Source organism: Pyrgilauda ruficollis, unplaced genomic scaffold, assembly GCF_017590135.1.
Source record: "Pyrgilauda ruficollis isolate IOZ18807 unplaced genomic scaffold, ASM1759013v1 scaffold36, whole genome shotgun sequence".
Classification (NCBI taxonomy): domain Eukaryota; kingdom Metazoa; phylum Chordata; class Aves; order Passeriformes; family Passeridae; genus Pyrgilauda; species Pyrgilauda ruficollis.
This window is the reverse complement of record NW_024525045.1, coordinates 5,182,149-5,208,537: the sequence shown is the minus strand read 5'-3', so window position 1 is coordinate 5,208,537 and position 26,389 is coordinate 5,182,149. Positions and strand designations below refer to the sequence as shown.

Genomic DNA, 26,389 nt, shown 5'->3' with positions numbered 1-26,389 from the left:
GAGAACCTTTGCAGAGCTCTGAAGGGCAGCCAGATGAACCAGAGGAAATGTCTGTATGAGCTGGCAAGCAGAACACGGGATAGGGTTACACATCCCTAACTGGGATCACACAGCAGTTGCTCATGTCTCAGCTCACTGGTTCTTTGTGGGCCTTTGACCTGCTGCAGCTCATTCAGTTCCAATACAACACACCCAACAAGCTCTCCCAGAACCTACAATTTGTACATGGGGCATGCAAAGGAAGAGCCAGAGCACAACATGAAGATTGTGCTTTCACAGGATGGAAAAAAAGATGGATCATCCAAATAGACTAAGTGAATATCAAGAAATATTTTATTGTACATGTAATCAAAATTTAAAAAACAGACAAGGAGGAGCAAAGAACAGATTTATCTAGATTCTCTTAACTATGTAGGGTACAGAAATACAACTAGGAAAGAATTAACATATATTAGTACCCTTTGCTCCCCTTCCCTGCCCCAATGGAAGAGGTTACACAAGCGAGATCTGTAATGCTTCAAATCAAGGCTTCTCAGTAATTGCACACTTAAGCTGACATAGCTAAGTATGTTCAGTTTGATGAGAGAATGAGTGCCTTCAAAATAGTTGTTTATAAACTAAACTACTCTCTCTTTAGTGGTTTGTGAGCATTACTCATTCAACACCAAGAGTATACTTAAAAGACTAATGATTTAGTGGCCATAACTGTCATTATATCTGAACTGACACAATCTTTAAGTATATCAATTATAGATATAGAAAAAAATAGATTCCTTAGGCAGTAGAGAATATATTATCTAGTGGCAAAACCATAATGTAAAGAAGCACAGGAATTATTCACAGGGAGGGGAGGGGGGAGCTGTGTGCTAAGCAGGAGCACACTGAGTAATCAGAACTAAAAAAGTTGAGTTCTGGAGTGCTAACTGAAAAGGGGTCACACCTCAGTATTGTGGGTATAGGTTTCAGAATGTCTAGGTTTAAAAATATGGTACTCATTGCACACCTACATCAATCTCCCACCTTAAGTCACACCCTAGATCCTCCTAACCTATTACAGTGGGACATTAAACAATTCTAGCACTGTAATTCGTGTTCTGCCTTACATGCTGTGAGGAAGAAGGCATCTGTTCTCTTCCAGAACCAGACAGGATGAAGTCTGAAAGTGAATGCAGAGACTTCCCAGAGCTTATTCACCCCACAACACTTTCCTTCCTAGTTTAAAAGGGTGAAGGCCTTCAGAGCATAAAGCTGCAACTGTTCTTCCCGTGTAAACTGATTTTCTCTCAACATCTTGGAAATAAACCTTCCCAAAAAAACCTAAGCTATACATCATGTAGGCAGAGTTGCATCAAATGGGTGTGACAAGTGCTAAATCCTGGACTGAAGGCAAGACAAGTTTTGGGATCCCCACAAAAGATGGTTTTGTTTATTCTTCAGTGGCCCAATAAGGCCAGCAAATAAAAACTCTTCACAAAACTTCCAGAGAAGGCCCATGGAAAAGCAGACAAAGTAACAGTAACTATCATATTCTGGATTCTAATGCCCTTTGGAGACTATGAGATTTTTGGCTTAAAATGCAAGTGAATCACGATGTATTAATGATCTTAATCTATTTCAGCCTACAGCATGGTCCAATGCAGATTATTAGTGTCAAGTTACACAGCTAGGACTTGAATTCACCAACACTCATAGCACCACTTGATTGTTGCTGTAAGTAAAGACAGTCTAACCCTTAACTCTTCTGCCAGAAAGAGCGTATTACCTTTCATAACTGTGTAACACCACCTATTCCAGGCCAGCTGACCTACCTTTTTTTGTCCTTGCACACACTGCATTTGTTTTCAGATAAACCTTAACAGCTCCAAGCTTAAACTCTGTGACATATCACCTTAGCTTACAAAATAAATTCTTCTTTACAGTATTTAAATGTAGATTTACTCAACTGACAAACCAGTTTACTGACAGTATCTCTCACTAGTTATTTCCCTTATGTGCCAACTGCACAGTCATAAAAGCCTCACAGCTCTTCTTCATACTTCTCAGCTTTGAAACAGGAAAGGATCAATATAGATATCTCAGGATAACACTCCTAGGCGCAGGGGAAAAAGCAGCTGTTCTGTACCTCAGTAATTATTGCTTAGTATTTATCTGTTTTAAGCAACATCAAGACAGTATTTGAATTTATGTTGTACTTTAGCAGAGACAGGTTCCCTGACATTAAAGAACATCAGCCTTTCCACAGAAAAAAATCTCTAAAATTTAGCTGGCCATTTCTTCTTAAACATTCCTTGTAACAAGACAGATTTGTTTAGGTTTCTATTCTAACAACATTACAGTTGTCAGAGTACATGGCTCATACCTGTGACCAGTCTTTAGAGTAGGTGGGCTGCACGTTTTCATAACTACAGAAGTTTATCAGCTATGCTAAAACACTACATAAAAAGCCCAGGATTGTTTGCAGACTCACCAGCTACCTACACAGAACAGCTGTTCCACAAAAGTGATTTCACTAACAATTGAACTTGAAGACAAACACTACAAGAAAGCCAATAAAAGATCTTGTGTGATCAAAGGTTCTCTTACTATCTCATCTGAAAGAAGTTACCTTCCACTTTAAACTATCTCCTCCTTCCATAGGAATAACCAACACACCTTTTGGAGGCAATTTAGACAGTGACTGCTCAAAAACATTTCAACAGAACTGCTTTTTGGACGAGAAAATAAGTTTTTTTACTATTTGCACAAATTGAATTTACTACACTTGTTTAACTCTGGTAATGTTTTAGCTACAAGGTATCTGTACAAGATATATCAGCAGAGATAGCACATTGTTAACACTACATATGTAAACTGAGAGACAACAGGTCCTTCCACCCAGGTGTCATATTGCAGATAAACTGTTTATGTCAGTCCGAGAGGCTGCGGAACCGCACTTCAGCACCACGGAGATTCCCGGGGAGCCCAACAGAAAAGCTGTGCTCTACAAGGGTGACTGTCCATCCTGGAACAGCAGCAAGAGAAGAATCAAGCAACCAGTGTCTGCAGTAATATTCTTGAGGAGGGTTCCATTCATTTGGTGCATATTGCTGTACATAAGGTGCATAAACCTGCCACAGAGGAGATCAGCGGGAAGAGAATCCAGTGGCAAGGCTGCAACCAACTACTGGTGTCATGTCCCAGATCTGGAGGAGAATTGTGGAGAATTACACAGCATTAGTGTCAGGCTCACAGGTCTTTCTGCAAGAGGCATAGAAGCAAACAAAGATATCCCTGGACACAAGGTAGCAACTCCTTTTTAACTATGCTTGAGGAAAATCTCATAAAGAGTTACAGCAGCATTACAAACCAAAAGTCAAATTTGGGGCTCAAGAGTCTTGAACTTCTTTGTAGGTCTGTTTTAAGAAGTGCTATGCAGTGTGTCACAAACTGCAAATGCTTAGAGCCAAACAAGAACAGGATGGCACAGTCTCAGTTCTGACACGCATGGTGAACGTAGAGCCCAGGCACAGCAAGATTTCGTCTCAGTCTGAGCTCCATGTCACTGCCTCATAACAAGGGCTTTCAGTGGCCATGCTGCAAGCCATGGAGCTCAGAGCAAAGGAACCTGCACATTTCCTCAGGTCTGTGTCTTTAAGACTGCTGGCAGATTCTCCTGCTGCCCATGCCTCTATGTTTCTTCAGAGACACAACAGCTGCACTCCATACAGTGGAGTTACAAGTCATTTCCTCATTCAGCTGCAGAAGAACAGGTTAGCAAATACAATCCCTTCCTCACACAACAGACAGCTTGTAGCAATAGTTGTCAGAAAGAAAGGAAGAATATACAAAAATGAACTCTCTATTAAATATCTCTTAGAAATGCAGGAAAGAGATGCAGCAATACCTTCACAATCCGGTCGCTCCCACAAGTCACCATGAGCCCTCTGGAGATGTCCATGGACATGTGTGAAATGTTGTGCTTGCCTTCATGAAAGGTTGCCAGGGAAGTACGGCTGCACAAAAACAATTGAAATGAAAGCCAGCCATCAGATGAAGCTTCATGGCATCATTATAGCAGTGCAAAATAAACTTATAAGAAAATTAGGTTGCTCAAGTACTAATAAATCTATTCCAAGAGCTGCAGTGCCATATTAAAGGGGACAGAATTAAATTAGCAAGTCATGCTAAGGCACTGCTTGTGGAGTTGTACAGGTGTGACATTTCCTGGCTTCTGTAGCCTGACTGTTAATAATATTAGAGCAGAAGTGGGACACTGAATTAGCAAATATTTCTACTCCTGGTTAACAGTCAAGTTCAAGTATATTTTTCCCCTGCTGGATAAATAGGCCAACTAGGTCACAGCATCCTACTTTTCAAAAAAACCCAACCCCAAGCAAACAAAAAGTCCCAACAATGAAAAACCCAATAACAAAACAAAAAATCCCAAACACTGCCAAAATTTTCATATCTGATTACTCTGTTCATACCAGAAGAAAAGGGGTTCCTTCACTTCTAAGACAAGTTTAATGAGACAGCAAATGATGTTTAACCTGACTTGCTTGCATAGGGAAAATAATGTTGAGCTCTGAAGAATATTCCCAAAGTTTTAAAAAGTGTACATGAACTAATGCATATACATCCTGGCAGCTGTAATGCATTGTCTGGCACCCACTTAGCTATGTTAAGTGCAATCCGATGTTTAACCTGACTTGCTTGCACAGGGAAAATAATGTTGAGCTCTGAAGTTTTAAAAAGTGTACATGAACTAATGCATATACATCCTGGCAGCTGTAATGCATTGTCTGGCACCCACTTAGCTATGTTAAGTGCAATCAATAGCTTTTAACTAAACTGAAACGTTGAGACAAATGTATCTCAAGTCTAGATCTGGGCTCCTGGAAAAGAAGAACTAAAAAAGGATAAAAATGTTGTAATTCCATATCTGATCCAAATGCATTGCAGAGGCAGATGGGGGATCTCTGCCATCACAGTGCTCTCAGTCCTCAAGCCTAATAGCAGAGAGCCAGCTCAGTGTGTTCTGTAGCTGTGTGTGGATGTGGAGCAAGCCCAAGGGTTTCTGCACAGCAGCAGTGTTACTACAGTTTATTATTCCCTAATACTCACTCTTCATCCTTGATCGACTCAAAACAGGAATCACAGACACGGACCTGGAACTCAAATCCCATGATTGGGTAGCTCGACCGTTTGGTGCTGCACTTGCCACACACTGCTTGCCCACATTTTCTGCAATGATGCTTCAAGGAGGAAGAAGAAAATAAAAAGTCACTATACTATGACATAATACAAGTGTCCACTGCACAACAAAAACAACAACGCTTCTGTTTTGCAGCCTGTTAGAAAGCAACCTGCTAGAAAACACCCTGTTTCTTCAACGAAAGACCAATGTCTCAGGAATTCTGAACAGTGGTTTGGATCATTAATGGATTTATCACCACATTCTGTGTATATCCTCTTCTCTGGCAAGCTCCTTCTGGGAGAAGGGGAAAAAGAGGCTTGAACAAGCAACCCAGTTAAAAACATTCCGGTGCAGTAAGAACGGGGCCATTAGTGCTTCACTAGATGCTCACTGGAGTGAGCATCTACATTCTCTGCTATGGAGCACCATTTACCATTTTACACAACACTTGAGGATTAACTGTCCATAGTCCAAAGCATGGGAACATTCAGAGAAATCCAACAGAGCACACCTAGCACAGCCTGCTTTGACCTGTGACAGAAGTTTGATGCAACACTTTCACAGAATTTGGAAATATCTTAGTAGCGCCTAGAAGCTGTAACTTCTCAATATACCTCACTTCAAAGCAGGAAAAATACCAAGAGATTAAAAGATCTACCAGCCTTAGTAGTCTTCTTTTTACATTTTGCTGAAGTACAGCTAAGCACTGAAACCAGCCATCTCACCTGTCTCAACCCTATTGTCTTTGTGTCCCACATTTGCTTTATATTCCAGAAGAAAGGTTGCTCACACTTCTGACAGGAATCACTTTCTAGCCATTGAGGAGCCTACAAAAGAACAGGAAGTGTAAGAAATCAGAATTGTTTTCCCTCACACAACAGTCAAGGAAGCTTAAGAACCCAAAGTAAAGTCTTACTTGGAAAGATGCCCTGGTTCAGTTCTGGAAATTACAACAATAAATTGCCTAGAGCATAGTACAAAGAAAGTTTAGCACAAAAACCTAAAACCCAAGCATACAGTTATTGGTTACCTACACACCTCCTACACTTTTTAAGCCTACAGGAATATGTTATATTACTGCCTTAATAAGAAAACTCATTCAAACACCTACATTACTAAGCCCGCTGCAGGCGTTCAAAGACTGCTGCTCTGGTTGTCTGGATGGCTTTTAAGGACCAGTGTAGTCCAAACTGCAGAAGCTATGAGGCAGTAATTCCCTTTAAGAAAGGGGGTGTCCAGAAGTAAATTCTGTGAGTAATTATCTTTTCTACTTTCATGGGATTGCAGTTTGGAATAATTAGGCATTCATCTGCATTTTCCATCCTGCCCCCATCTTCGTTAAGCATCCTTTCTTCCACCCACACACTTTTCCTGCCATAAATGGACTGGGCCAAATGAAAATAGAGCTTTTACACATTTCAGCTCTCTCAGATAGTTTAACTGAGCATCCCTGTAAGAGATAGAGAGGCACAGTATTTTTAGTACATGGACTTGAATTTGAACATTCCATACAAATATATACATCTCATGAGGGAGTCTGCCTGAAACTTGACAGGAGGAAAGCTGGAACAACAAAGCATTTTTTTTTCAATTCACTTACATTGCTGACAATAAGAAAACAAGAGCATTCTCACTTGTACCACCATGGATATGAACTGATGCAGAAAGAAAGTGAATGGCTGGGTCAATTGCTGTGTACTAAGATCTTTAAAAAAAATGTTGCCTGGGGACTGAATCTCTGCCTTCTGAACTGCATCTCAAAATCTGCCTCTCACTTCTTTACCTGCTTTAACACAAGCTGAGAACTTATTTCAAGACTATTGAAGCACAGTCCTTTGGTTTCTTTACTGCAAGAGTTTGACTGCTTTAGAGTGTTCCAGAAGCAAAGGCCACAGCCATTCCAGTGAACCTGTTGTCTCTTTGAGATAAAACTCTAAGCAGTCCCAAGCATCTCCTGCACTCTTCCTGTCCTGGGAACCCATTTACTACAGTGCAGCATGGACAGCCATTAGAACAGAACAGGCTTTAATAATATCATTCAGCTTTAAAGTGTCAGACAACATGAGGAAAGCAGCCTGCAGAACTGACTAAGGAAAGCTACATTAGTCTCTGAAAAGGGGAAAAAAAATCTTTGACCTATGCCATGAAGTTACCTCTTCTCGGCTGATATCCATGTTCCAAACAGCAATTCCCCCATCAGCTGAACAAGACACCAGCTGCCGTGTCAGCTGGATGTAGCAGATAGCCTGCACCTTGTCACTGCAGACAAAGCACACACTAGTTACCCACAAGTACTCAAACAAAGCTTTCTCAGCAAACCCTGATTTATACTTGTAAATAAAGCTACTGAGGAAGCCCCAAACTGATTTTCAGTTTGCTAAGTCCACTGAGTAGAGCTCTGAGGATGAGTGAACAGATGCTGTCACCTGAGCACTACCCTAGCATCAGGATGTTACTGAGAGAGTTCTTACAGGCCTGACCAGAATACCAGAGGTACAGTTCCATGTTAACATTTGCTGGCAGTAAGCCCTGATGGTGACCTGAGCGTCAACTGACTCCGAGTGCGTGTGCAAATACTCTTCTGTGTTGGCAAGGAGAGCCACTTGTCAAAACAGAAACAACTGGGTAAATAAAGAGAAGTATTTGTTTCAAGATGCAACTAAGCAGCAGACAGAGGTTCCACTTTTGCTAACAAATCACAGTAAGGCAGGCAGTGGCTGCAAAGCAAAGTGTGCCTTCCCCTATAAGACAATTTAATCCTAAAGAAAGTCATGTCAAAACAAGTCTGCCTCAAGAATTTAAACAAAGAATCTGACTAGTATCAAACTGCTTTGCAGCATCTAAATTGAATTAAAAAGTCATTCTGCTTCTCAGAAGAACTTACTTTCCCATTCAGTACAAAGAGAACCTAACTGTTACAAGTCTTCACCAGGACACATGAGGCAGCGGTAACAGCACTATAAAGTCCTCCAGTCACTGACTTCAGTTTTTTTACCAAGGCTCTATTTTTAATTCTTTAGCTGTAAGACTAAACTCTCAAGATTTAACAGGAGTTCTAGAGCTAAGGCTATCTCTCTTGATCGAAGGTAGATGGAAGCATCTATGGAACTAGACAAGACGGGAACACATTATACAAATATCTTTAAATATAAACAAAATCTCTACTACCAGTGCATTTCTAAGTAGAATATATCTTCAGTGGTGAACTGTCTGTCAGAGTGAATTATTGCCCTACATTTAAAAATGACAGCTAGTGTTGTGTCTCTAAAAATTAAGAGTTGATTGTTACAACTGCCTCAACTTCAGAAGAGGGGAAACATGACACTTTCTGAAGTTGAGAGACTACCCCTGTAATTTAGCCAATCAGTTATCACTGATAGAAAGACAGAGAGAACAGGAACATATTGAAGCTTATTTTATATGCATACATGAACATGCTTATACATAAAGGCTCTAGCCCTCCTCTCACAGGTAACTCAGTGCAGTATTTACAATACAGACACATGCAATTTTTACATAAAGGCCAAACCAGATTATTCAGGATTTTTACCCACCTCTTTCTATAAACTACTTCTGTGTTACTTCTAAGCCATGGTAATACTAACTAAACATGAAAAAGAAAAAAGCTTTATCAGTAAGGTCTTCCTAGTACTGTTTATCCTTCCTTCCCTTCAAAGTACCCAGGGTTCTGCAAAGAGTAATTTTCTCCATTATTCACAATGATTCAAATATCTTGCCATGCTATTTAGTCTTCCTGGGACTGTGTGTTCATTACAGGATGTCTATGAAAAATAGGACTGCATTACATACTGATGTCCCTGGAGCAGCAGCGTTCGCCCCTTCCTTCCACCAATATCCCACATGATAATGCTGTGGTCAGAGGCACCTGAGAAGAGCAGTCGTTGGACAGGATCCCACCACAGGGAAGTAATACTCCCTAGGAAAGAACATTCTGCAGTTAGATGTAAGGGACTGGCTTCCCAACACAGTGATGCCCTCCTGGAGCATTAAAGTGAAACCTGAGGTACTGCCTTACTCCACTAACATATTGAAAGCCTTAAGGCAAAGGAAGCATACAACAGCACAGTGCAGTCCTGACAGAGAGGCAAGGAGTACTGGACAACAGAACAGATGTCCCTTCAAGAAGACAGATATAGCATAAGCCAGAAAGTCTGAGTTCTGCCCCTTGTATTTAGGTAGGTGATTTTAAGATTGCCAGGCTGCTACGTAAACTTTGGAAGACGGAAGAACCAACACTTGCCAAGCAGAAACCAGTATCTCCAACACAGTGAGGTGCTTGGTCAGTGGTTGCAGCACAGCTCGCAGTGTTCTCAGCTAAAGCAACTCCCTCACATAACCATTTACAACCTTAAAATAGCTGGACTAAGAAACAAAGTGAGAACTTCACTGCTGTTAGCAAATCTGCCACTACTCACTAAATTACAAAACTAGATTTCAGAAGGCTCAGGGCAACTGTGAATTAGGGATAGAAAGAAATGAGTCATCTGACAGTAGCAGCCTTACACTAAACCCACACCCATGGTAACATAACCAGTACGCTAAAGGAGTAATTTTGTTACTCATGCCACCTATAGTTGAAGTTGGGACATTTTATTTCCTTGCAGAAATCCTTCCCTTTAGAGAATCCTTCCATTGCTCAGTTGTCATCAAAAGCCTTGTTAGTCCGAAACCAAGATGATGAATGGTAATTAGAGCCCAAATCAGTTCTTTCCAATGCTCTGAAGCAAGACTGTTTTGTTTTTTTTTTTTGCCTCCTTTAGGGCTATGCTGTTTTCAGACTGACCCATCTGGATATAGCATGTGCACCAAAAAGGCATTAACTTTGACTATTATCTCAGCATTACACAGAGCAGGCTGTTATACATGAATTCTGGAAGCTGAGAACAAACACTGAAACCATTTAAACTGCAAAGCAACTGCTTGCTTATGAAGTCACACTTTGCAAGAGCTAGAAAGCAAACAAGATGAAATCAGGCTTTTAAAGTCTGTCAAACACAACTGCACTCAAAGGAGAATTGGTGCCATTTAAGTTTCGAGTTACTAGATCTTGAGAATATTGCACAAATATGGTGGAGAACAAAAGTCACACGTAATATGATTTGCTTTAAAAAAAAAAACAAATAAAGGAAGGAAGTTGAAATAACTAGTACAATACCAGTTGAAGAAAAATCTGTTTCTGCCCCTGCAATAATTTTTTACGGTAGCTCAATTCTTGTTTTAATCACAGTCCCCATATGGAAATATATATGAGCCAAAGATGGCTGCTGTGTGAACAGCACTGCTGAAGTTGGTGCTTGGAAGCCCATCACAACTCAAGAGACAGAACACACACAACAAGAAAGTGCAACAGAGACATACTGCTTTCAGACTAACTGTAAATTCTACTAAGAAGCTGCATTTGAACACAGACCAGTGCAAAAGTATAGAGAAACAAAGGAGTCTCTAGGGCCAAGAGAATTATTTTATTCTAAACTGAAACAATCTGAAATTCTCCTTGAAAGCAGAAGAGAAATTTATCACTTGAAAATCTCAACTTGCCTCCTGCATTCAAAACCAGCTGTATCATTTTACAATCATCTGTAGATCAGGAGTCTACCCAGCTTTAACAAAGCCTACTCTATACTTCCAGCTGTTAAACAAGACAGCCTTTTCCAGTGGGTCAGAGACTCATGACCTAGCAGTTCATCCCTACCCACATGCAAACTGTCAGCTGATTTGAAAGTTGCAAGTACCACATGGGACAAGGCATTCTCTTGTTTATTTTTCTCAGCATATTATTAAGTTACATATTTTTTGTGATTTGCATTCTTGCCTTACTCATTGCAGCAGACAGTGGCTCTGTATCATGTTAGGGACCACCTGATTCTTCATCTGATATAAGGACTTCAGCTATATTGTAGAGGATGAGACATTTGCCTTAGACTAGGCAGTTTCTCCAATGTTGAGACTAAAGCTTTTAAAGGTGGCCATCTAGTGGATAGCATGTGTTTAACTCAATGCATATGTTTACTTTTATTTTTCATCTATAATAAAAATACCTGTAAGTATTTATAAGGCTAAGATTTCCCTTCAGCAAGAATGTGTTTGTTCTTTATCAGGAAGTACAGCTTTCAACAGCTTATGATAACCACTACCTTGGACTGGTTTTTCATTCAGTATCTACCCCAAGAGGCAGATATGCAACTAAACATCTCACCCCAACTTACAAAGAGATACCATATCTGGGACAAGTGGCTTTAAGACAAAGAGTTCCTTTACCTTCATGCCCTTTAAGGGTTGTGATAACTGAGCAGGTATTCTGCTCCAGCTTCAGAAGAGTGATCTGTCCAGAATAATCACCAACAAATGCATGCTGAGTTTCATGATCATATCTGAACACCAGTCAAGGACAAGCTTCATTTGTTCAAAGAGTATTTTACATGACTGAAACAATCAGCTATAGAGCAAAAAAAAAAAAAAAAAGAACATTTTAATATGCCAGATAAATTTACATTAATTACTTTTAAAGTGGTTGGAGACTGTAATAAACCTTTTTGATTCCTTCCTTCTCATCACACTTCCCTACACATGCAAGTAAAACTGTATAGAAAATAAGAGAAGAGTTTTAGAAAGCCACTGTAGAAAGCCATGCCCTAGTTTAAGGCAAGCCAAGTAGCTTCAGGCCATTTCTAGCAGCTATTTACAGAACACACTCATGGGTGTCTACAAGATGCCAAAACTCATCAGGCTACTTGTAGTGCAGAGCTCTCTGCAACCATTAGGAGCACCTCACTGGACACTGGGCTGCATTCAGTCTTACCTAGTATCTTCTTCAATAAACCCTTAGTCTTCTAGCATGTTTGTAATTAATACCCTCAGGAGAGGGAAACCAAGATACAAGGATGCTGACCCTCCACAACGAGTTCACCTTACAGTGGAAGTACACCCACAACATTCTAGCTACTGCCAAGGTGAGACTGTCTCATTTCTTGTCCTGTTCTCTGGACTTCCCAGTTTACCAATGCAGGTCCTTGAGTGTGGCGTTGAAAAGTGATCTAATTTCAGAAAGGATTCTGTCAGTTAACACTGAGATAAAAGCCACACCACATCCTAACATGGGATCCATTAACAAGGTGGCACATTGGGCAAAAGCATTACACCTCATAACAGTTCTGACACTCTTGTTGTTGCCACGATGCAACTATGAACGCCAGAAACCAAAGCATGGCAAGCCAATGGAACTAGAGAATTTGCTGCTTTTAGAAGACTTTTGTTATTCACAATATAAGCAAGAGCTATGAAAGACCCACGCAGCTGACACCACATAACCCAAGAGCTGTGTATAAACTTACTTAGGTGTCCTCCTTGAACCACACAAAAACACAAACAGCATCTAGAAAAGTAACCTCTGGTATACAACAGAGGCTAACTTTAAGACAGTCTACTAAAAAGCCTACCACCCTAAGTGAAAATACAGAGGCTCTGCCATCTGATAACATTCCAAAATCTCTTAAGCCTTCAGGATCATGAGATAAACAATTTGCTTTCAACAAATCCTCTAACTCCCTGAACATGTGATCCTTTCTTCATCTTGAAGTTCAGGCTTGCCTTATCCCCACTAATCCAGTAAAGAATAGGCACTCCGCTGTGTTTTTCAGAAGCTTACACAAAGGGTCATTAACAAACAACGTTCTAAGGAACCTCCTGATAGGGAGGCCAAGCACCTAGTACACACACCAGCAAGCTGGCTCTTCCACACACAAATCCAAAGGCAGATAAATTAAAATGGATTTTCAAATGTCAAGTTCTTCAGTGGAAATTTATTTTTATATTGATACAAAAGGTCATATTCTTTTCTCCATTTTAATAATAAACTCTGCCATTATTTGCAATAGCATTAGCTATAGAAGCCACTGAATTCACTGAGGCTCAGACTGTTCACCAGTCTGCAATACACACACCAGCTTTAACCTATTCTGTGCTGCATTCAGCTGAGGTGAGCTGCACATGGAATGTTTTGTGGGACACAACTCCCCTGGACTCTGAAAAAGAGCAGCAGTACAACAGTACAAACCTGACAGTTCTTCAGTCAGTAAGGCAGGGTCTGCAGAGATGGGAGACCTCAGAAGGACAGACATCAGCTGGCAACTGAGTTTTTCTCCCAGCTTCTTACCAGGACCCAGGTAAACAGCCACTCTAGAGAGGGCTTCATGTTTTCAAGAAATGATGTTGACCTGTTTAATTTTTCAATCTTGCTACTTCTAAAATATTATTGCCATCAAACCTCATACAGCAACCAATGCCTTCAATTACTGTCCGGCCACATCTAAACTGCCACCATTAACAAGTGCTAAAAAAATAGGTTTGGTTTAGTTTAGTTTGCTTTCAAAAACTTTGATATGTGAACTGCCTTTCAAGCTACTGGGTTTGTAAGTCTTTTACATAGGGCAAAGAATGCCCTGAAGTACTTACAGCTGAATAGACAGAGTATCTAAGCTGCAAATGCTGCAGTTAAACATAGTTTACAGAAAACAAATTGTACACACACAAATTACTACTGGTGAATAAAGTTTCAATATACCCGGTAGCTTAAAGATAGAAAAGATTAACTTGAGCAAAGACAGAAAAATTAAAGCAGTCCAAAGGGGATTCATGATGTTTTATGCTCTGTAAGGACTCAAAGGCACACTGGCATCTGTTGAACAAAGTGACTTGCCCAGGAAATCTATGGGCCAGGCTATAGATACTGTCACTGCCACAAGATGCTACAGACAGACACCTCAAAATTAGGAAGTAGTACAGACTGGGATTTCTGCAGCTCAAGGTGTCTTCTGCTATCTAATAACCACTAACAGAAATAAAGATATTAAACTTCTAATGAGAATAAGGGTTAGCAGACTTGCAAGAGATGTCACTCTAGTTTTCATACATGAAAAGTTTGGAATAAATTGAGGTAAAGGAACAAAGTACATTTCCATTTTCAGGGTAGCCATCATTTTTTAAAGGATACTGTAGACATGAGGCCCAAGAGGTGAAGTAATGTCTCCCCAGCATGCTCCCACTCCTGGTGCACATCCAGCTGATACACTTATCATGACCTGTGCTGATAAGCCACTCTGATGCCAGGCAGAAAGTAATAGCAGACACTCGATTCTGGTGAGCTGTGAGAAGACAAAGATTCCGGCTATTTTCCCCCAAAAATCGAAGTGCTGAGTACTTCCTTTCTAATAACCAGACAGAGGTTGAAGATGATATCTAGGCAATGCCCCAGGGAGATCTTTCACCATTATATTATACTTGCATTTCAGCTGAATGAAAAGATTCCCATACTTCTGTTTAGGATTTGCTTTCTGAATAGCTCAAGTGAACCAAATCTATCGCTCAGCTGATGTAAGCCTTTCCCCAGAAAGAGAGAAGCTGAGTTCAGCCCAGATACCCAAGGTTAAGGAGCAGGAAAACCCTCAGCTTCCTCTAGTTAGCTCAGGACTTCTGGGGAGTAATGCAACACATCTAAAAACGTGAATTGCTTTACTAAACCCATCTTTTCCTAACCCCAGAGATCTATGCTCACATTCATAATTCTAAGCACCTGAAAGGATATCTAGTCCATGGCATTTGAACTGCTTCCCGTGACAGCAACCAAATCCCACCCAACTTTGCTGAGAATGCTGCCACTACGCAAGAAGTTACACATGCTTTAAAAAGAAGCCTCCCCTGCCCCCCAAGGTACAAGTACTTCCCTTGACTGAATTGTCAAATCATCTCCCTTAGGATAAAGGGAGGTTTTGTTGCTTTAAGAACAAGGTCTTTTTCTCCCAAGCAAGAACACTGCTTCTGTCGGTGTCAGGGAGTCACAAGACAAACTGCACTTTGTTTTGCTACATAATCTGCAGTCTTTAAGAGCTTCCTTCAGGCCTTTCACATTAATATTCCAACTTTAACTAACAACTGAGTTATGTATTTCTCTAAAGGATGTGTGTAGAAATATTAGAACAATCCCACAAACGCTGTTTCCCACATACTGGAAAAAATAGCTCTTTTTCATCCCTGTTGCTTTCCTAGGATGACACAGAAGGTATGACTCTTACCTTGAGCTAGGAGTAACCAAGCACATTGATTACAAGAAGTAAGGACAGAAACTGCAAATACCAAAATTACCTTTATAAAGTTCTTACACTAACACTCATGTAGTACAACTACCCCAGCTGAAGAGCAAAATCCAAGCTCACTAGTTCTGGCTCATTACATTGCAGGCTAATGATGGTGAACTTAATTATAATGACTACAACTTGGACTCAGCTGACAGAACATTTTTCTTATGGCAGTTATCCCCCAGCTAAGTGACAACTGTAAGGTCAGTCAGAATAAAAGCATATTTGGATTTGATTAATCTGTGACTGTGTCCAGTTTTCCAAGCATTGTAGGTACCTTCCCTTTACACAAATGTTAGTGTAGATGGTGATCAACTGTTTACCTGGATAGGTCTTCACAAAGTTCATCTTATTAAAGTCCTCAGAAATATGAAACTCCTAAAAGCAAAGAGAAATTGTTAGAAGATACCACAGTGGCTTAAGCAACATTGATACCCAAAAAGAAGCAGCAACCTCAAAGACCAAAATTTGTATAGCAGCAGTATATCCCACAAAAAACAGGCAGCTTCTCAAGCTGGAGCAAAGCACACTGAAATACCAACTGTGAATTAAGGTTTTAAGTGAACTGAATTTTCAGCAGGGAACATCCTTTCAGAACTGAGTTTACTGAAGGGAGATTATAGGAAGAGATAAGATTTCATTTGTCCCAAGCAGGAGCAAACAAAACTATCTTGTAGTACTTAAGATTTGCATGTTTGTGACTTCACAATGGACAGGTTTAAGTGGCAGTGTTCTCTATTTGATCCACTAGACTTAATGAAATTTTAGAAGTCTCAACTGGAAATTTCCAGTAGCTATCACTAGAATTCTATGCAGTTCTTTGTAGGCTATTCATAGCAGTTATCTGTAGAATCACTCTTTATGACACTCATGCAGTACCCTGGCTCCTTATGGGGCAGTTATTATTTTGACCTTATTTTCACAGAGAAAGGAAACCATTAAAGCATCTGAGAGTCACAAGATTTTCCTCCTTTACCAAGGGGGCAAGAATAAAACCCAGTTTCTGTTCTGCCAAGTGTATGCTCTCCAAGACAGGGACAGCAACTACAGCAAGAATATACAAAGAGAGAAGAAAGAATTCCCAGCAAGTAAAGAGATGAACCCAGCCTCTTATAATTTTAGAGCTAGTGTTGGAATTTCTACATCATCAAAAGATCTACAGCAAGCAAATCCAGAGATGTGTGCATGGCAGGATAGAGACAGATCCATACTCCTGGCAAGGGGCAAACCAACTGCAGGTTCACAACCCCTGTCAGAGCACCACCATGGCATGGCACCACCATGCCCAGCTTACTGTACTGCCCTCAAAACATCTCCTTGGCCAAGTGTAATTGTTTGGGTGCACTGCTGCACTAATGGCTCAAGGGCTTCTTGAGGCTACCTGGCTCACATCTAGCCAGAAGAACCTTTGCTTTGCAGTCCTCCCACATACATCTCAGCTGAACTGCCAAGAGCTCAGCCATTTAGCAGTAGCTGCATTCCAAAACAAATGGAAAGAAAACAGACTATCAGCTGCCAGCAACACATGGACAATCTGAGCAATTCTAACCTACATTCAGAAGAAAAGTCACAACAACTTACCATGATAGCTCCATTATCCTGGCCAACAAATATCCGTCTGCTGTCATGATGATAAGCCATGGCAGAACATGGTGCTGTCAAAAAAAGCAAGTACATTACAGTATTTAAATAGAGGTATTAGGATACACACAACTTTAATAAAAGTCAATTCTTTCACTCAGGACAAAAGCTGTTTAAGTAGTTGGACAGAAACTGGACGGCCTAGTTAACATCCCTTGGAATGACAGTTCAATTCCCACATGTGAAGTTGAGGACAGCAACATGACTACTGTCACTCAGATATACCAACAGGAACCATATGCAAACATGACTTCCTGCCACAAGGTGCAACTCAGCAAGAGGAATTTTACACAGGCTGAAAGCTGAGATAACAGCAACAGCTGGTTACACTTCAGAACTTGAGCTCACTAAAATTATCTCAAATGCAGCCCTGAAAGAGAAAAATGCACACCTTGGAAAGCTGAGAGTATTCTTACATCTCAACTTTCAGCTAGTGGTTAGAAAAGCTCACTTAACTGGCAGACAAGTTATCTGCCATCATCTGAGGCACCTCCAGCTGCAGATCCACAATCATTTACCTGGTGAAGGATGTGGTTCTGACAGAACACTGCCACAGATCCCATCCACCATGCTAGTTTCAAATCAAAGTCTGAGCTAGATTTGCTGCAAAGCTCCCAAAAATCAAGATCATTGAGGGAATCCAGCCTTGGGGAAATGAGAAGGAGGTACTCCTACACACACCACAGGTACAAAACCCATACTATGCCTGGCCACCACTTACCACATCCATATTGTACTTACATGCCATGGTGTGATAGATGCTGGGCCAGTACTGCCCACTGTCTCTCTTCAGCCATACTCGGATTGTCCTGTGTCATGGGGAGAGCAGGGAGAAGCCAGCTGTAAGTGCATCATTCCCTACATCTGAATCACTTCATTACTTATGGATCAGCTCCACTGCCCTTAGCTTTTGTGCTACTCAAATATAATAGAGGAACGACATAACAGAAATAACAGCACTCAAATACTGCTCTAACATAACAAGAATACTGGCACTAAGAATAGGCACCCTTGGATTTGGAAAAGTTTTCTTTAAAACTATTTATACATGAAGTTTCAGTAGTATGGAATGGAAATACTATTTCAGCTCACCACAGAAATTGCTACAAATTGCATCCCTTTACTCCCTTCTTGGCTCTGGTTGATATAAAGTCAAATTGCAGAAACTTTCTCGTTGGCAGAGCCAAACCACGGTTTAGTTTGTTTATATCAGATTGTCTGGTAAATAAAAAAAAAATGCAAATAATTTCTTAGGGAAGTCCAAACTTTTAAATTTTTACAGCATCTCTGTGTAACTCACCCTTCAGCAAGCCAGATACTGAATATTAATAACAGAAGCCCTTCATTTTCTAGACCAGCAATTACTGACATCTCCATCCCCAAATATGAAGAATCCATAGAGGACAGCAGATCTAACTCAGTATTATTTCCTCTAAGCCATGCCTCTAATCCCTCATGTAGGAATGCAAAGGACAAGCAACATTAGTTGCTGTTGGTTTGCACTGCTTCTCTGCCCTAAATATGATCAGGATTGATGAGCCAGTCAAATGTTAACTGAAAAGCTGACAAGATTACTTGGACAGCATGCTAAGATTCTTTATAAAATTGGCTTTAGTTTGCAATCTTCCAGAATCATCTCTTGGAAGGAAAGGATAAGTGGTCTTGTGAACATTTAGCATTATACTGTTCTGATGACTGTCAAATCCTGGGAGGAGGGATGTAAGAGTATCAGCAAGGAAGTGGAAAGTTATTGTCAACAGAATTTCTACGATAGACACATTGAAGAGATTACATCAAGAAGTTAAGAGCACACATGTAGACAGTGTTAAGTCCTCTTGAAATTTCATCTCCAAACCATTGTTTGCCTTTTTGTTACTGTTTAAATCCAACTTCCTCATTCCTAAATGATCTGTAAATATATGTACCTGGAAACACTGTCAAGAGGCTTCACTGAGATGTGCTGTTCTATTTACTGTTAGCTAATAAAAGTTCTGGTATTTAGAATTCTCTAGAAAAATACTAGGGGACTGATTAGTCAGACATCATGTAGGATCAACAGTAAAAAGTTGAACAAAAAGAGCACAGAAACAGACCAGTGTCTTGCACCACAAACAGAATTTCTCAGAAGTTTTACTGCTCAAAATACAACAGTAGCATTCTAATTTTGCAATCCATTTAAAGGCTTTTCTTTAAAAGACCATTCAAATATAAAGCAGACAATACCCACCCTTAATGTACTACTTTTTGAAAACTTCAAAGCAATACAGGTGAGCATACACTGCCCCAAAACAATGATTTTCAGCTTTTAAATCACGTTACTTTTTTACCAGTTTAAGGCACTAATATTTTGCATTAAGACTGTCTCTCAAAAGCTATCACTTCCTCCTTACAATAATCAACAGCTTACCTTATGTCAGTGAGTCACCACTTCAGAGGAGCAGTTGCTATTTCTTGGTAACACAGAATATGGGAAAAACAATGTTTTCAAGTCATTCTAATGATGCCAACCTAATAGCACAGGTTAGCACCTATGCACCTTTATCAGCTTTTAAACTTGCTTCTTAAGGCAGCTCCATCATACTCAAACTGTTCTGAACATCTCAGATGGTGGCTTCCACTCTTCCTAATTCAACTCTTCACTTCTAGGCAAAGTTATGTAATTATCTTTTATTTTGAAGAATTACATAAGTTATCATGGTGATCAAAATCATGCATTGCTGATTTTTCAAAAGCAGACTTAGCTTCCTCTCAGTATTGTGCTTAATTGTACTGAACTAGAATAAAGGAAGCAAAGATTTGTTTTTTCTAAGAAATTATTTAATGGGAGCATAACTTCTGTGTTGATCATCAATGGTACAGACCCTCAGTGAAGTTGAGAGCCTAAGCAAATAGCTGCAAGAGTTAGCAAAATTAACTTCTGAAAGCTTCTTATTTTGGTTTAAGTAAGATTTAGACTCTGCTCACCTCATGCTTGCAAAGATAAGCTGTCAGACAGCTTTATATCTAATTATATAAAGCTCTGACTGAGCAAAATTTGAAGAGATCATTTCACAGGAATCAGCAAGTAACCTCTGCCAAAATGCCACTTCTCCCTGATTCTCCCTCCTACAGACCTGTTTTTGTGACGCATCTCCTTATGTTGGGACAAATGATTTGTAAAATACTAGCTCTTAAAGCACTAGAGAAGTCCTCTGGTAATGCTGCTCCCACAAACTCCTTCAACCACTCAACTGCTTTGTTATGACAACTGCCTTTAGAGTCTTTAGCACTTTCCTCAAAACTTTATCTTTATTTAATGAAGAATCCTGGGCTCAGTACCTGAGCAGAGCTGGCTACCACTCACTTCTCCTTAAGCATTCCCTACTAAGAGCCTAGAAAGACACAGGTTTGTTTGACAGCAGTCTCAGTAAGGATATAAAAATGCTGGAATTCATTAAGAAGCACCCAGAGATAGATACAGACTTTAAAAATTCTAGACTCATATCTCTGCACGAGGCAGTGAGGTTCCTCATGTCCACATGAACCTCAGCAGGAGGTTCCTAATGTCCTCCTGTCCCCGTATCCCCCTGTTCCATGTCCTACTTCCCCGTGTTCCCTTCTCCCGCTGTCCCCATATCCCGCTGCCCCCCTGTCCCCGTATCCCCCCATCCCACTGTCCCCGTCCCCCTCTCCCCCTTCCCCATATCTTCCTGTCTGCATCCCTATTTCCCCTGTACCCCTTTCCCCACATCCTCACGTCCCTATATCCCGCTGTCCCTACATCCCCTGAGATGCAGCAGGAGGAAGCAAAACATTTAAAAAAATATTAGAAATTACCTCCAAACTTCCCTAACATTCAGTACTGAACCAGAAGCTGCTTTCAGCTGGGCAGCATACACATTTACAGAAGACAATTCAAAGGGATTTTGACGTAGGATTTTTTAATGTAATTTAAAAAAAGACATTCAAAAGCCATCTTCAAGCATCTTCAAGACTGTGGCCTTACCAATTTCTAAGAGTTTTTATTGTTCTCAGTCACTGTTTCATTTACAGAGTGAGTAAGCACCCAACAGTGTTGGAGAAAAACAACAAACCTGGGGTTTGAGAGCAGACACAATGCTGTGCTCCCACAGTGTTTGTGCTCCTGCTACACCAGCTGCCCTCTGAAAGCCAACAGGAGCCACAGAGGGTGAAGTGATGGAAGACCTGCAGCCAAACCCAAACCTGTCACAATACCAGCACTGCTGCAGGTTACTACACAGCTGCACCAGTCCTGTTGCCAGCACTGCATCTCCTAACTCCTTCAAACCACCACCAACTGCTTTCCTACCCAAAATCAACCAGTGGCAGTTGTTTTCCTAACAAGAACAGAATACTGCCTCTTTCTGGTAGCTTATATCAAAAATATTTATACTGTTATCAACCTTGTTCCCAAAACAGCATTAGGAATCTGGTTTAATCAGAGTGCAATGGAAGCTCAAAGACACAGCTGATAGTTTTTATCAAATTTCTGCTAAAACCAAACCATGTTTTTGACCAATATATGAGTTTCATAAGCAAAAAAACCAACAAAAGCTAATACTGTACTTTTAGCAGCTACTCATGGTCACCAAACAGCAGCACTGAAACGTGCCAGTGACTCCAGACTCCTGTAGTAAATACATGACTCTCATCTTGCATTAGGGTCTTGTACACAGCTGATCATCCCTCAGCATTCCCAGCTGCAGCTGGGAAACACTCCTCTTGCCTTAGCTTTGTCTGCTGAGGGACACACTGCAACAATTCCCAACATTGTCTTGCAGCCAGGGTCAGACAAGATGCCAACAGGGACACAGAGTTAATCATCCTTTCTAGATAAGTTCTGAGAAAGCTTCACAGATGGCAAGTGTCCTGCTGAAAAATCCAACTGGGAAAATTAACTCTTGGTCTCCTGCAGGTATTCTTGTTTCTTTTTTCCTCTTTAAAAGTTAAAAAAAATAATAGAATTTTGTTGGTGTTCACAGATCTACTATGAAATTTTTTGTATCCTCTGAAAAAATAAAACCATTACTTTTCATTCTAGGAAATATAATTTAAAATAGGAAGAACTACAATGAGTAGCTCTAATGAGAGAATAATCTACAACATTCCCAGGGAGTGTTTGTGCACCAATGTTTTCCTCACTACCCAACTTGTAAACACATTCCTCTGGCTGGTTATTATGAAATACTTGACAGCCTTAGCTGCATTAAGATGCAATAAAAAATACTTGAGCCCTGCTCTTAGTACACACAGCAGCTCTTGTGCTCCTTGTACTCTGCACTTTGCTGCCAGGAGCATAAGCAGTTATGCAGTATTAACACCTACACCCCACTTGTAGCGAGCAAACAGGGGAGCACTGTCTGACAACATGTTGAACTGTAGGTGAAAGCTTTGATGTACTGTAGGAGGAATCCCAGATTAGAGGTAATACAGGTTTCTGAAAGTTTGAAGATTTCACTTCTCACAGTAAGGTGGGTGACACAAATTCAGCCACAAGTCCACAGACTCACTTGGTAATTACACACACCAAAGGTGGGTGGTGGCCTCTCTCTCCTTGCACAGGTCTGTATCTGACACCAAAACTTGCCCAGATAAAGATGCAGCTCCAGCCTTGGCTCTTATCAGCAGTCTAAGCATGCAGACTGCTTAACCTTCAGCATTAAGACCTTGAGTTTAAACACTGGCACTGTCTGCCCACAGGCAAGGCTCTGCAAGCCTGTATCATGAAACTCTGAATGCTGAACCCCGATATGGAGTCTTAAAAATCATTATTTCCTCTTCTCTCCTTCAGGAAGCCCATCAAACTAAACACAAACACACCTAAGTGACTGGAATGAAAGGAAGCTGCCCATTCCCATCCAAAAGCTGTCATCCAACATGTACTGCACAAAGCCATCTCCATAGGAAGGGATGACACAAACCAACTAGACACCTGATCTCTCTGCACTTTTTGACCTAAAAATAAATGCCAGAAAACCCAGTTCAGATAGCACCGTTGCTCTGCTGATTTTCAGCACTCAGATCCTCCTACTTCTCACAAGGTCAAGCTTTTCAAACAAAAATTCATGCAAATATTAATGCAAATTTAGTTTTACAAGTTTTATAGTATAACAGTAAAATTACCCCCACACCAAGCTACAGGTCCAAGAATGCACTTTTGTATTTTTAAAAGCACACCGTTGCTTCAGATGGAGCCACAGTTTCTTAAGAAGCACCTCCCATCCCTCCTCACCTTTAAGCGTCACTTTCTACATGGCACAGGTGAAATTCCATCTCCTGCTACACACTGCAGATCCCTCACCACTCTCCTGGTGTACAGAGTAGTACACCCTCTGTACTACCTGCTTCCTCATTCCCACTTTCCTTTCATCCGAGTAACAGTTTAGCGACATTACCAGCTCCTGTGGCAGACGAGCCAGTGGCTAGAAGCAGGGTCAGACTCCGAAGACACTTTCTCTTCCAAGCAGAAAGACAGCAGCTGTGCTGCTGCCGTGCACAGCAGCTCACCACCCCCTCTCCCCTCAGATCTGCCAACTCACTCGCTGAGCGGCTTCGCCCAGAGGGAAGCAGGTTTGGGACCTGCACACCAAGCCATCAGAATGGGCTCGTTCCACCGGCGCAGCTCGGGAAGCTCCAACTACCCCGACGGGCAGGGGAAGCAGTGACACACTGCAAGCGCTTCAGCCAGCACAGCGGAAGGCCGAGGGAAACATACTCCCTGACTCCTGGTTCTGCTCATAAGCCCTGCAGGACCCATTCACACACAGGACGAGCTGTGCTCCTCCCGGGGCTCCGCAGGGGCAGGACAGCGCGCACGGAGCACAGCAGCTTCCCCCCGCCGGTGGGAAAGCGTCAGCCCCCCGTCCCGCACGGGCCGAGCCAATCCTCAATCCTCCCTCACAGCTGACGGCATCTTCCTCCCTGGGAGCGCGGCTCCGCGGATCTCCTTACGGCCGCAGGCACGGAGTCCCTGCGCGCCTCCCGGCAAAGGCACAGCGCACAGCCGGATTTCCCTCAGCAGCCGCGCTGCCCCGGCTCCCGCCCCAGCCCCGCGGCCCGGCCCGGCCCGCCGGGGAGCGGGCCCCGAGTCACCTGTCCTCGCCGGCCGTGATGACACCGTCCTCCTTGGGGATGAGGAGCGCGGCGCTCACGGCGTCCTGGTGCCCCTCGACCTTGCTGAGCAGGACGGGCCGGCGGCTCTGCGGCCGCGAGTGGATCTCGGCGGCCATGGCCCGTAAGGCTGCGTGTAGCGGCGCCGCCCCGCCGGGCCGAGGTGTCCCGAGTAGCGGCGCAGCCCCACCGCGCGCCGATGCCGTCACGGGCGGGGGCGGGCCGCCGCCAGCCGTATTCCCTGGAATAGAAGGGCCGCGGGCCGTATTTCATAGAAGAGCGGGGAAACTCAATCTGGCGGTGCGGGCTCCGGCCGCCTGCCCAGAGCTGGACGTGTCCCCTCCGGTGTCCCCGGGCTCAGCACGGGTTTCTGTGGCCTGGGCCGCGGGGGTGGCTGTGCTCTCTCATGGGCTCTGTCCACGAAAAGTCGTTGCCGTGACCCCGGCTGAAGGAGCCCAGTCGCTGCCCGTCCCCGCTGGCATGGGGCCACAGCAAGGCAGCAAAGGAAAGGCTGTTCCCCCTGGAGTAATTAACGGAGGGATATGGGCTGAGACAGGATGCGTAGTCACAGGAAATACATTAGCTCCTTTCTGTCTGTTAAAGCAGCTGTAATCCTTCATCCTATAAGTTCTCAAGCAGCTGGATTGTGCTGTTATTTTCTCTGTGTTCACTGCACGGGAATGTTGGCCACATAGCTGGGTAACCAGCAGCAGAATTCCTCCCCTCAGTGCTTGGTTTTTGGTCTTATATTTGAATACCAGCTTTTGGATGTAGCAAACGTACACTGGGCTTAACTGAAAACGCTCAGACAGAGCTGAGCCCAAAGAGATGAGCTCCAAGGCGAGGTGCAGACAAACCTCCTGGAGCAGGGTGCTGGGGGTTGTATCATTGGATAAGCTGTGACAGACATACCACACACCTGCAGTCAGGGAGGGTGAATGGGGCTTCCCCAGGATCCTGGGGGAGGGCAGCAGACAGCAATTCTCTTTCCCCTGCCCTGTCCCAAGAGAGGAATTTTGTAGCTGAGAAAAAGGGAGATTGGCTATACAGCAAAGGAAACACACACAGGAAGAATGGGTCCAGCTTGAAGCTTCAAAGATACATGTGGTTAAATACACTTGGCTTTGCTTCAGTTTTTCCCTGCTTCCTTATTTTTCCTCTGTATTTCCAGAGTGACTTGGTCACTGAGGACAAGGTTATTACTCCAGGTCTGGCCTAACAAATCATCCCAGTCAAAACAACAGGCAATGACCACTTAAGCAAAATACCTGGATCTAAAATCCTTCAAACACAATATTTCAGGCCTTGGCTATGTTTGCTGTGCAAGGTTTCCCTGTGCTTGTGAACAGCAACGCAGTGCTTAGCCCAGTGGACGTATCTGTAGTCAGAACGATAATTTGTGATCCAAGCAGACACCAAAAGGCACCTTGTAGCCCAATGCTCTGGTTATTATTCAGTGTTGTACACACCTATTCCTCTGCTTTTTAAGCCTGACCTGCTTAGCTGCTGCCAGCTGTCTCTGCCCGAAGAGGGGAAGACAGCATTCTCCACACACAGAGGCTTCACAGCAGGGATTCTGAATGAACGTGCAGCTCTAGGATGGCATATCCACAGGGAAATGTTTTCAAGAAGTGCTATCCAAACACTTTTTTTGATGACTAATGGTTATGAGCTGTTTTCAACCTTCCTTTCTTATCACATGAGACATTCCCTCTGGCCCCATCACCTGCTACTCATCGCCCTGCTGACCTTGGCTAGGGACGCGTGGTGGTGTTTCGGCTTGGAGGTACATCCTTCTACCGGCTCCTCCGTCTCCTGGGTGGGGACCCCCGTCCCGCAGGAGCGGGGGATGTGCTGATCCCCGGTGTTTTCGTGCTCCCGCACCAGGGTCCCGCCGCGCCCCGGCTGAGGGACCGGCACCGGGCTGCGCCGTGCGCGCAGGGCCGCCAGGGGGCGCTGCGGCCGCGCCGGGCCCGCGCCTGAGGGACGGATCCGCCGGATCTCGGGCAGAGGGGGATAGGGGGATGTAGGGACAGCGGGACATAGGGATACAGGGATAGGGCAGCCGGGGATACAGGGATAGAGGGACATGAGGACAGGAGGATGTGGGGAAAGGGGTACAGGGGAAATAGGGATGCAGACAGGAAGATATGGGGAAGGGGGAGAGGGACAAGTAGGTACAGGGAGATGGGGACAGGGACAGCAGAATATGGACATCTGGGAAGATGGGGACAAGGAAGAGGGTGACAAGGACAGTGGGATGTGGGGAGAGGGGGGATATGAGGACGGGGGGCAGCGGGATATGGGGACA

The 26,389-nt window shown here is 42.8% G+C and overlaps 1 protein-coding gene across 1 annotated transcript; it reads right to left on the bottom strand.

The window, feature by feature from the left end:
• Positions 1–310: 310 nt before the first annotated feature.
• Positions 311–24,276, bottom strand: WDFY1 (WD repeat and FYVE domain containing 1). The gene is made up of 12 exons (XM_041475620.1): positions 24,061–24,276; positions 17,710–17,777; positions 16,909–16,982; positions 15,651–15,705; positions 14,187–14,337; positions 11,456–11,568; positions 8,987–9,113; positions 7,330–7,435; positions 5,902–6,003; positions 5,104–5,234; positions 3,884–3,992; positions 311–3,182 (listed from the first exon to the last, which is right to left on the bottom strand). Exons 1-12 carry the CDS (start codon positions 24,195–24,197, stop codon positions 3,123–3,125), a joined length of 1,233 nt encoding a protein of 410 aa, XP_041331554.1. The 5' UTR covers positions 24,198–24,276; the 3' UTR covers positions 311–3,122.
• Between the last annotated feature and the right edge of the window lie 2,113 nt (positions 24,277–26,389).